The following is a 12250-nucleotide window of genomic DNA, read 5'->3' as shown; positions in this document are numbered from 1 at the left end:
CTCCCCCCTCCCCCCAGTAACTCATCCTTCTGAGATCTACGCAGAGTGCCATTACTTCAGGGCGATAATAACACCTGTTATTTGGAACAAAGCGAATCGGCAGAAATGACAATAGCAATGGCCAGATGTTCTTGTTTTTCCTTATTAACGTCTTAGTTGGCAGCAATTCCAAAATGTTTTTATTCTAAATTTATCATTTTGTTTTTGATAAGAGTTATTTGTGATCCTCTCGAAAACAAATGTGTGTAAGCAGTTTCGGGAAATCAACGTTTATCTAGTGTTGAAACAGCTTAGCAGGTACTGCTAAGACAAACAGTGAACACACGATGACTGGAGCATTTAATGCACGTTAAAAGTTGAAGCCATTCTTTTCCAGTTGAATTTGACACCTCTTTATTGACTTTGAAGAGATACAGCTCTTTCAGACATCTTTCCTCACGAGATAAGGCCACAGTTGTGAGGAAGCAAGGAGTTGGTGTATGTGTAGGAGTTTATTCACCCCATTTGCGATCGCCTACAGCTCAATGATAAGTTGTAACAGCCATTTTAGGTCCTAGAGGCGCTGTAATACTCAAAGGTGGTTTATCTTACCAGAATGTCCGTGTCAAGTTTTGCAAAGTGTTTCCCTGTTCATTTCTTCACATTACAGAAGCTATACAGAAACCGTTTTTTACCTGCGTCTTGCTATGGCAATACTTCCTCGGTTAATAAATAAATGTTGAATTTGATTTTTTTTTGTAGGCTTCGCAATAGGAAAAGCATCTGAGAGAACAGTTGCACTCCGAAAAGTAAGTATGCATACGCTTAGATGCATTTCTAATACATTAATTTAGAAAGTATAATTGACAGAGACCAATAATCTTGATTTTCCAGTGCACTTCGGTCTTCATTTTTAACATGGATGACTCGAACTTAAGCACCAGGGCCTTATTCCATTGGGCATTTTTCCAGTAACCTGGAGGCATTTGAGGCCGATTTTGAAAATCCAGGGCCTTTGGTGGTGGCTCTGCCAATATTCCTACCCTCCGGACGTTTACTCCGCCAGGCACGACGGTTGTTCTAGAAGGGGGAGAGAGAGGGAGGTGGGGTGGTAGAGAGAAAGTGATCCGAGCTGGAGAAGAGAAGGTGTGAAAGGACGGATGGAAACAGACAGAGAAACTGCCAGAAAATGAATCGAGGGCGGGTTGTTATGATCATTTTGCCATGGCGGAGAAAAGGAATATATGGTGTATGGCAGGGGTTCCCAAACTTTTGACTCCTGAGGACCCCCATTGACTCACCACTAGAAGCCGGGGACCCCCAGCAATTTGTATGATTTACATTTCAAACCAGGATAAAACAATCTTTGTTGGCGTACTTCAATGATTCCCTTATTATCACCCTTCAACAGTGCCTCTCATTTCTCCATAGAACATCTGTCACATGTATTTCATTTGTTTTATAGCATCTCTCATACATTGTAGGATGTCAGAGCACTTTACATCACATACATATAGAGACAATGAATCATATGTGTAAATAAGTGTAGAGAAAAAGTTACATAAGGCAAAGGGGACTAAAAAGTGTAGGATTCACATGCCATTCATGCTGGTAGGCATTTTTAAAGAGTACTTGGTCTGGAAAAGCACAAACTCAGGATTTTAGAACATAACACAGTGGTTAGCATTGATTTTAACAGTAAAAATCTATTTCCACCCAAATAAACCCCTTTAGCAGCATCAGGATAATGAAAGACTGGGAAAAAACATAAGTTACTAACATGCACCATGCAGTGTGTAAGCAGCTCTTTGATTAACGTTTATAGGTCACTGTGCTAGATTATGATTGCCTCTTATGAGCTGCAGTGTAACACAAGAATCTATGTGACAAAAGCAGTAACCCACTGACCTATGCACATAAAATACTGTTTTTTTAAAATGCATGGTACACATTCTTTGCAGCAGGCATATTAACCCTCTGTGCTACATTAGATAAGTCAAACCTGCCACTGGACAAAACTCTCATCTCTCTCCAGCAGGTACATTAATCACTGATGTTATCTTGACACTTTTATTGTTGCTCCAAAACTGCGAATTCTACAAGGAACTTTGCAGTGCTTTTAAAACTGCCGCCTGAGGACCCCCTGGGAATGTGTCACGGACCCCTGGGGGTCCACGGACCCCAGTTTGGGAAACACTGGTGTATGGGATTTACATGTTGGAACATTACTATGGTGTTTGCACCCATGCCGTTATATGCTAGCTAAAACAAGTGCATGCCTTGACCATCTCCCGAAAGTCAGCAGTCTAACACAAAATGAGGAATTAGTGGGGAAATCGGACCTGGAATTACTGATTTTCCTGGTAATTCCTTGCTCCAAAGTGGACCCTCCTGGTGCAAGTCGTAATGACTAGATGTTCTCCTCTCCCAGAGTTACTGGTAACTCCTTATTTGTGGCCTTAACGACCCGAAAAAAAGGCAAAGAACGGCAATAGGTCTCAACTTAATCGGGGCAGATATCGTTTGTCTTCAAGAAACCCATGTGGGAGGGTCCCAAATACAAAATCTAAAAGCTCTTGGATATAGAGTGGTCACAGCTACAACTCAGGCAAACAAAACACAGGGTGTGGCTATTTTAGCACGTGGTGGGGGTCTTCAATTTACGAAATCAGCTGCAGATAAATTGGGACGATGGGCCATCACCGAGTGCCAATATGGTGTGGGGAAAAAACGAACTATCTGCTCGGTATGTGGGTGTGTTACCGATGATCCAGATCTTTTGGAATTTTTGTCTAATGAACTTGCACACTGGTCATTACCAATTATTGTATGTGGCGATTTTAATATAAATCTTCCATCAGACTGGTCGACGGGGCATAATAATTTCACGTATCAAGGCAGGAAACCGAAAGTATTTAGGGCCCTTGAAGAACTCTGCAGCATACACGGGATCTTGGACTGCTGGCAGACCAAATTCCCAAACAAGTCAGGCTATACCTTTTTCTCCCACCCGCAGCATAAACTCGCAAGACTGGATTATATATTTGCCTCACATTCTATTATCACCAATTGCTCCATAGATCGATTACTGAGGTTACTGTCTGCCATAATCCCCTAATTATAAGTATTGATACCGGGAAGATGCAGTCCAATCACAGCAGATGGACTTTTGAAAGGGCTTTATTGTTTATTGAAAAATATTGCCAGCTTATAGAAAATTGGATTCCTGAATTTCTAGAACCTAATCTCAGTAGTGCCCCGCTGGAAGTAGTTTGAGACACACTCAAGGCGGGAATTAGAGGAGAAACTCTTAGATTCTCAATTAAAAGCAACCAAGAGGCAAAATTAAACTTAAAAAACCAACAAGACAAATTAGCAAGAAAGGAGGAAGATCTGGTGAGTGCAATTCAGGGAGGCCCCAATATTGAAGGGGCTATAAGAGATGTTGCTATCGCAAAAAACTTAATTATAGAAACCTTCACCCTAAAAGCCATCTGTAAAGCTACCGTGAAGAAGGAAAAGATTTATGAACTTGGCGAACAGGTAGGACACCAATTAGCGGTTCATACAAGACAGGAGAACTCGGAAAATACGATCAAGGAGATTAGAGACCCCATCAATGGCACACAAAATCCCAAAGAGATCAGGGAAGCATTTAAGAGATACTACACGGATCTATACACTGAGACTTGTAAAAGTCAATCCAAAATTGATGAATATTTTGATTTAGATACAGGGACTGAACTACCTCAAATCGACCAAGACAGACTGGCTGAGGTACCACAATGGGTCTAAATACTACTTTCAATAAATAGCCTATCATCAGGTAAAGCAGCCAGGCTAGATTGAATCCCGTCAGAATTTTATACTAGATTTAGTAAACAATTGAAAGGAATTTTAACAAAGTTGATGACCCAAGTTTTCCAGGGAGGACGTCCACCTGAATCCTGGGCTCGGGCGAAAATTATTGTATTTCCCAAGAAGAATAAAGACCCCACTGAGTTAGGGGCCTACCGCCCAATCACGTTAATAAATAATGACTCTAAAATGTACTCTAAATTGCTAGCTGGCAGACTCGCTCCAGTAATACACAAAATCATTTCAGTCCGGCAACATGGATTTGTCCCAGGCAGATCAACCACCGATCATATTCAGAGGGTGATCACACTCTTTGACATAGCGGAAGTTACAGGAGACCCTATGGCACTGATCTTGTTAGATGCTGAAAAAGCATTCAATAGGGTCTCCTGGCAATATCTATGGACCCTCTTATCTATGTCTAAGAGTTGGATCGGGGATCAATTCATCAAAGCTATTCGCATGATGTATGTCAACCCAGAAGCGGTGGTAATGATAAACGGGGAAATATCAGACAACATCAAAGTGACGAGAGGGACAAGGCAGGGCTGTCCGTGCTCCCCTCTACTATTCGCTATATTCATAGACCCGTTCATTCGTAGGCTAGAAACTAACCGAGCCATAACACCGATGAAGACCCCCAACGGAGAAACTAAAACACTGGCATATGCCGATGACATCGCAATAGTCACAACCAACCCAAATGAAGCAGTGAATCTAATGGAAGAAGAAGCAAATAACTTTGGAGAAATTTCCGAGTATAAATTAAACCAAAACAAAACCCAGATTATAACCAATAACAAATGGAGCTATTGCGATGCTAGAGTCGTCGAAAACGCAGTATATCTAGGAGTTAACATCACCTCAAATCTAAATAATTTGGTTAAACTTAATGTGAGCCCACTCTTGAAACAAACGTAAAAAACATTGAAGAGATTGCATAATCTACACTTAACCATCATTGGTAGATGCAATCTAATAAAAATGTTATTCTTCCCTAAATTCTTATATTTTTTCCGAACTATTTGCTTAAACTATGACCAACAGATCTTCAAAGAAATTGATGGTATCTTTTCTCGTTTTATCTGGGGGTATAGCAGATCACTTAGAGCCATGAAATTCATCACTCTACCAAAAGATAGAGGAGGTCTCGCCTTATCTTATTTTAAAATTTACTGGTGGGCTACAATACTCAAATACAGCCGAGCTTTTTTAACTCCAAACTTGGACTCCGATCAAGAGAGGGGGTCCCTACCCCACAGGAACTTATTCTCGGTAAAGAAACAGGAGAACATCTTTGGCGGTTGACTTATGATTGTCATTTTAAAAAGGTTCGCTTCAAAACCTTAAAAGGAATATATACTGCTTGGAATCATATACGAAAACTTCTCGGGATTGGAAGGTTTTCGTATTATACGACCATCCATAGAAATAACAATCTTCCAGAGATCTTTACTGACACATGTATAGTAGTGGGTCAGTTCGGGTATCACTAAATTTGGTACATTCTACAACTCAACAGGTTTTAGCTCATTTGAAATCTTAAAAAATAAATTTGGTCTAGAACACCGAGATTTCTTTAAATACCTGCAAATTAGAGATTTTATAATGAAAAAGGGGGACGGCAGCTCACCCTTCCAGAAAATCCAGATAATCGAAACAATAGTTCAAAATAATAGAGTTAAAATTGGTGAAATCTATAATAATTTAACAACCAGTTTACCCGATGATTTGGACAAACATATCCATAAATGGCAGAACCAACTAGAAATACCAGAATCCTCAGTCCAGAAGGCATTCAAACTTTCCCAATCGCTATTAATATCAACCAAATTGCAATCTCAATGCTATAAAACCTTCTTTCAACTTTACTATACCCCTAAAAGAATAGCCAAATGAGGCACGGGTAAGAGGACGCAATGTCCTAGATGTGCACTGCCCGAAGTAGATATAACCCACATGTTCGCCATTTGCAGAGAACTCTGTACCATCAGACGGGAGATTTCCATTTTTCTTTCAAGAATCTTTGAAACAAATATAGAGATAACAACCGCTTAAATAATCCTGGGGGTAGAAGGCGATACTCTACCGAACCAAATGACGGGACTTATGTTTGTTGCAATGGCAGTACTTAGAATATGTCTGGCATCGGCTTGGCTTGACCCACATCCACCCACATTTCAGCAATGGCGAGCATGATTGTTAGCAACATATAGCCTAGAGATAGCTATCTATAGCAGGAAGGGAAGGAATAAGAAAAGGAAAGGATTAGCAATATGGGACCCCCTTTTACAATGGATAGAATATGCTGAATAATAAAGTACTTAAATCTTCCAATATAATTTGCATTGTATTATATACATACTTGTATAACACTATGTCTGCATCCACCAATGTATATATATGTTAACTTAAAATTCCTGTATGGGCGCGAGGAGGGAGGAGGGGGGTGGCGGGGTGGGTTGTCTCTAAAAAAGGTTAAAAATTTCAATAAAGAACAGTAAAAGAAAAAAAAGACAGAAAATAGGGCATGTCAGCAAACTAAACGTTGCCCCTTTAGTAAATTAGAGAGCCAGTAACATGACCCATATCTGAAAAATTGGGCAGTTTAAAACATTTAAGACGTCCTAAGTGTTTTGAAAGGTATGGAAGGGTGCATGATTTTGAGCTAACTGCAAACAGGTTTGTTTTAACATCATGGAAATCAACATTGAAAATCGGCCCAGCAAACCATAAAACAGACCCACAAACAGCCCAAAAAACGGCTCAAACACTGACCTGTCAGATCAGCACATTGGGCACCGCCTGATTTTCCTATATGCCACTCCGACCCCGTGACGTACACAGCATACCTGTTCTACGAATGGTGGGCACACAGAATCCCTTAAAACCAACAAAACAAATGTCAGTATTTCAATATTATATGCAAAAGTTTCCAATTGACAAAAGCTGTGGGGAAAATGTAATGATCAATTAATTCAGCAATCCACATAATTCCGACTCCTGTTTGTGCAGGGTGCGGAAGGATGAGTTATGCCAACTTTTACACCCTAATTATTATAAATTCTGTGCCTAACAATGGGCCACTCACAGTGAAGTTACTGACGAGCAAAAATGGCGTCTGCTGCCCAATTTACAGTCTTCAGCTCAAACTGAAGGCTAAGTTCAGTCAGTTTGAGTTTACTCACAGTAGCCATCGGAACACCTTAGTGCTCACAATGTCACCATTTGTTCAACCCAGTTTGAATATGTTTCACAGTTGGTTGAAAGGGTACATTCATTTTATTATAAATGTTTCAGTATAGAGCGATAGATGAGTTCCATTACTGTAGTAGAACTAGTAAATAACATTCAAGGCTAGTGCATCATTGAGGTATCATAATTTTGGATGCATTACTACTGGTTTTATTGGAACTGTTTAAGTCTCATGAAGTATAATTAATTCCTGTTGTCAAACTTAAAATAAAAGAAACAATACAAATGTTTGTTGCTCTTCTGACTGTCCTCTTCCACCTCTCCTTCACGCTTCATCCATCCATGGGCAATGCAGGAGCCATTCGACGTGCTCCGAGTAGGGTGCCCCTCCTTCAGATCTCTACTGTTTGAAGATACTTCTGGCCCATTCTGTGTTCAAGTGTTATGATTCCCATGGAGAGCCAGGGACTGAGCCCTTTTTCTGCTGAAGGACACCATATCAGTGGAGACCAGCTCTCATTCCTCCCAGGTGTAACACCAAATTATTAAAGAACCACACAATAGGTTTCAGCCTCTGCAAAGGGCAAAAGTATCAACAGATATATCACAGCATGATAATAAAAAGGCAAACGGTGCACAGTCAGTCTCATAATGCTTTGAATATTAATAGTTTTTTTGGTTTTTTTTTTTACTTCTAGGCAAAGAACAGAGCAATTCACTATTTGCACTACATAGAAAGATACCAGGACCACACAAGTAAGTAACATCCAGCTTCTAATCTTGATTATATCTTCATGTACAGCAGGCTTCTTAGTGGATTTCCCAAAAACATTTTGCTTTTCTCCTCCTGTTTTTTTCTGATCCTCTCTGTGTGGCCTTAGTGCTATGAGCACTTTCCCACTGAAAGCGTGTGTGCCCTTCCTATACATCCCAGGAAGTTGTGCTTAACTGATTAGTTTAGGTGCTGCATCTGTAAGTACCCTGTTAAGAGGTAAACCATATACCTAGGGCAGGTACTGCACTGGCTACTAGAGTGGCCCGCAGCCCTAATTGTGCCACCCACAAGAAGAGCCTTTCAAACATGTCTCAGTTTTCACCACAGTATGAAGGCTGCAGATCCTGTATAGTTTAGCACCTTCAGACATTGCTTATTTTAAGCAAATTGTGTCTTTTTTGCCCAGTGGTGCATATAGTGTACACTATTCTTAGTAGATACTTTTTAATACTCTGTAGTGTGTTCCTCAGGAGAGTTTCGCTGTCTTCAAACAGTTTGGCAGGGTCTCCGTGGTGTGAATACTGTTTATAGTACCCATTTCTCTTCTCGTATCAACTTCCTTTCCCTATGTAGGTTTGGTGACTGTCAGGGGTTTGATACAGATAAAAGCTGTCCATAGTAGGGCATTAATTTGGGAACATACATTCTGTATTTTTAGTAACTTGGCTTTCTCTGAACAGGTGTATACAGATTAAACACCTTATGCAATGAGGGTTTCCCATATATTTGTGGTTGACTGTTAAAGTGAACTACTCTACCCGTGAAGTGTATTGTATAGGGTTAATGTAGCGCATAACCAATGCTTTCTACACCTAAGGGAGCTGTTTCTGTGATGGCATTAATGATGCCTCATATTCTTCTGCGCTATTTTGTACTTACTTTTAAAGCTCTAATGCTGTAGCCATTTATAGAGCAATGTATACAAAAGAAGCATGGATGATGCCATAAGTGATGTCATTTGGGATGTCATCATTGACGTCATAGAACATGTCATGGATGATGTATTATGTGAGGTCATAAGGAGTGCATTGTGGGGGTGCAAGTTCTGGTGGGGAATGTCTGTGCTTTGTTTTATTTCAAAACTTTAATGTTATCACTGACAAATTACCTAACTATATCATTAGTTTAACCTCTGTTTTTTCTGTATATATATATATATATATATATATATATATATATCTTGCTTTCTTTTTTTGCTTAATTTATGCTGCACTCTAAGCCTGAAAGGATATTGTTTTGACTTATAATGGGTGCTCCCTTGTGTCTGAACAAAGGAATACCTCTCTGAAGAGCTCATAATACAAGCTAAACACCTGTCAGGAGTTACTTTTAATAATTCTAGGTTGGCTTGGATGGTATTTCCCCAGTCCAAAGCTGTAATACTGTGTCTGGAGTCATCACAGACGTTTGGCATTTTTCAGATCAGCATTGATGGCACTAGCTAATCCTATGCTTAAAGACTTTGATGTAAAAGTGGCAAAATACGTTATCCCTTTTTAGCTTAGTGTGGATGACACTGTGCTAATCCTATGTCTAAAAACTTTGCTTGAAAAACAGACATTTCAGGTGAGCAGATTCAGAGTGGCACTTGTGTTCTAGGGTGCTCTATATAGGAGCTGCTCTCCACCTAAGCTTTGGATCTACCCTGAGTTCCTTGCTTCCTTGTGTGTGTACGCATATATATATTATGTAGTTATAGTTAGGACCTAGTTTCCATAGGAAGAGCGTTTTCTGTTTTGCCAATAACTTTGGTGCCGCTTTCCGAATCTTCATGAAATTTTCAAAACAGAGCAATACTTTGCCTGGTACTGTAATTCTGTGAAATTTGGTGGAGTTTTTGGGTAAGTCCACTGAATTCTGCGAACTCCACACAGGCCTGGTAGAAAGAGGGAAAATAAAGGTCAGCAGCAAGCTGTAAGAGACAAAATAAAGGTTATAAGTGAGTAGAACAGAGGCAGAAAAGGAGCAGGAAAAGGGCAGCACCCACACAGGCACTCATGCACCCCCTCATAGAACAATTCAGACACCCACCCGGATACTCACACACCCATTCACAGACCCTCTCCAGACACTCACTCACCCACTCACATAACCAGTGAGACACTCATAGGTTACAGTTAGGGAATAACATTGAAACACCATAGAAATTCACTGAAAAAAACAAAGGTTACAGGGATTTTGTAGTTAGGAAATAGAATTAAAAAAGGAGAAATTCGTGGACAAGCCAAATGTTACATGGACGTTATAGTTAGGCTCAGATTTCACTCGTACAAAACCATAGAAATGCAGCAGTTATAGTTAGATGTGTAAATTATAACATATGCACCCGCAGTGCACTGCTTATGACCTCAAATATTACATCACTCATGACATGGTCAGTGACTTCACTGTTGACATCTCAAATGAAATCTCTGATGACCTAATTCACAGAACCATTCACACCCCCATGCAACATCTAATACATCCACTTACACACCCACACAACCACTCACATACCCATTCACAAACCCATAAAAATACTCATGCACCCACTCACTAATGCATAACACTCAAAACCTTCTAGAAAACACTCAAAATAACTGGATAATATCAGTTATGTCATCTGTGATGTTATTTGAGATGTCATCAGTGATGCAACTGACCATGTCATGAGTGATCGAATATGTGATGTCATAAGCTGTACATTTCAGGGACGAAAGCTATAGTTACCTCAGGTAACTATAACTGCTGATTCTCTATGGTTTTGTACCAGAGAAATCTGAGCCTAACTATAATGTCCCTTTAACCTTTGTTGTTTTCAGTGTATTTATATATTTTCTTTATTGTTTCCTAAGTATAATTCCCCTGTAAGCTTATATATATATATATATATCATGTGATCAAGGGCTCCAGGGCCCGAAACGCGTCATGGCAACCATGAGGGTGCACAGGGTGAAATAAAGACGCTTTAAAACAACCTCATCGGGTCCGTCTTCGTTATTTGGCTTTTACTGAATATCGAAGTTCCAGTCATATATATATATATATATACACACACACACATATATATATATATATATATATATATATATATATATATATATATATATATATATATATATATATATATTAATTACCTACTGGCGGTCGCCAGTAGGTAGTTGTAGTTAGGATTATTTTCAATAGAAAATCTCAACATTCTATTGTGAATAACTTTGGCGCCGGTTGAGGAATCTGCCTGAAAATTTCCTCAAATTTGCCTCGCAGTGCCCCGGTCCTTCCCTGAAAGTTTGGGGAGGATTTGTCAAGCGGGGGCCGAGAAAAAGGGGGGTCCCAAAACGTGTTTTCCCCATGTTTATTTCCATAGGGCGGTCAACCTCACTTTTAGCCCGAACGGCTGAATGGATTTCCACCAAACTTGGCAAAATTGTAGGGACTGGTAGCCTGATGTGCCTTTGCTATGTCTCAAGATATGTGCTCCAGTGGATTTTGAGTAATTTAGGTTAAAAAAATATATATATCTATAAGCGCTCCCCGGTACACGCACCGGGCGCTAAGCAGCGCGCTACGCGAGTTCGCGCGCGGAAAGCTGATTGGCTCTCGGGTGTCTGTCAACATTCCAAACAGTCCGGAGCGGCCGCCATCTTGTGTCTCGGTAGGATCGAGACACAAGAGGTGGCAAAAATAAAGGGGGAAATGGCCATATGGGGGCAGAGTAGACCCCCCTTGACCCCCTAGGTTTGATGTGGGGGCTATAAAAGGGCCCCGCGGGACAAAAACATATTTTTTTTTTATTTGCGCGGGGGGAGCGCCCGGTGCGCGCACCGCGGAGCGTACCGGGGAGCGTACCATGGGGAAAAAAGAATGATAGTTTTAAAAAAATGTAGCCTTTTTTAGGTCTCGCCTGTCGATGCGCATGCGCATCGAGCAAGCGAGACTATGGGGGCTTATCCACTCTTTATCCAACTTGCAAGGAATCGTGGCGATTCCTTGCAGTGCCCGTGACTTTTAAGCTCAATGCGCATGCGCATTGAGCTTAAAAGCGCGTGCACATGCCCCCAGCCGCCTGCCTTGCCTACTCTCCCGCCCCCTCACTTCTTGATTGCATGGCCGCTAGGCCGTGCCTCCCCTACTCTCCTCCTCCTACTCTCCTCCCCTCGCCGTCTGTTCCCGCACTCCTCCCACACCCCTGCTCCGCCCCCTCCCCTGCCTGCCATGTTGCGTCGCATTTCTCGTCCCCCCTCCCCACAGCTCCCCTACTCTCCTCCTCCTACTCTCCTCCCCTCGCCGTCTGTTCCCGCACTCCTCCCACACCCCCGCTCCGCCCCCTCCCCTGCCTGCCATGTCGCGTCGCATTTCTTCTCCCCCCTCCCCACAGCAATGCCCTCCATTTTGACTCGCTGCCTCCTCCTTGTTACTAACTTGTCCTTGTTTTATTTATCAGAGCCGTCCAAGCCGATGCCC

General features: G+C 41.2%; 1 protein-coding gene across 1 annotated transcript in view; it reads left to right on the top strand.

The window, feature by feature from the left end:
* Positions 1-12250, top strand: part of MRPS5 (mitochondrial ribosomal protein S5) — a 640608-nt gene that overhangs the window by 563972 nt on the left and 64386 nt on the right. Inside the window, exons 7-8 of the mRNA XM_086927225.1 lie at positions 742-788; positions 7731-7788. Coding sequence (XP_086783351.1) covers positions 742-788; positions 7731-7788 — 105 coding nt within the window. The remainder of the gene's footprint in view (positions 1-741; positions 789-7730; positions 7789-12250) is intronic.

Source organism: Lissotriton vulgaris, chromosome 6 (assembly GCF_964263255.1).
Source record: "Lissotriton vulgaris chromosome 6, aLisVul1.2, whole genome shotgun sequence".
NCBI classification, from domain to species: Eukaryota; Metazoa; Chordata; class Amphibia; order Caudata; family Salamandridae; genus Lissotriton; species Lissotriton vulgaris.
This window is presented reverse-complemented; position numbering and strand designations above follow the sequence as displayed.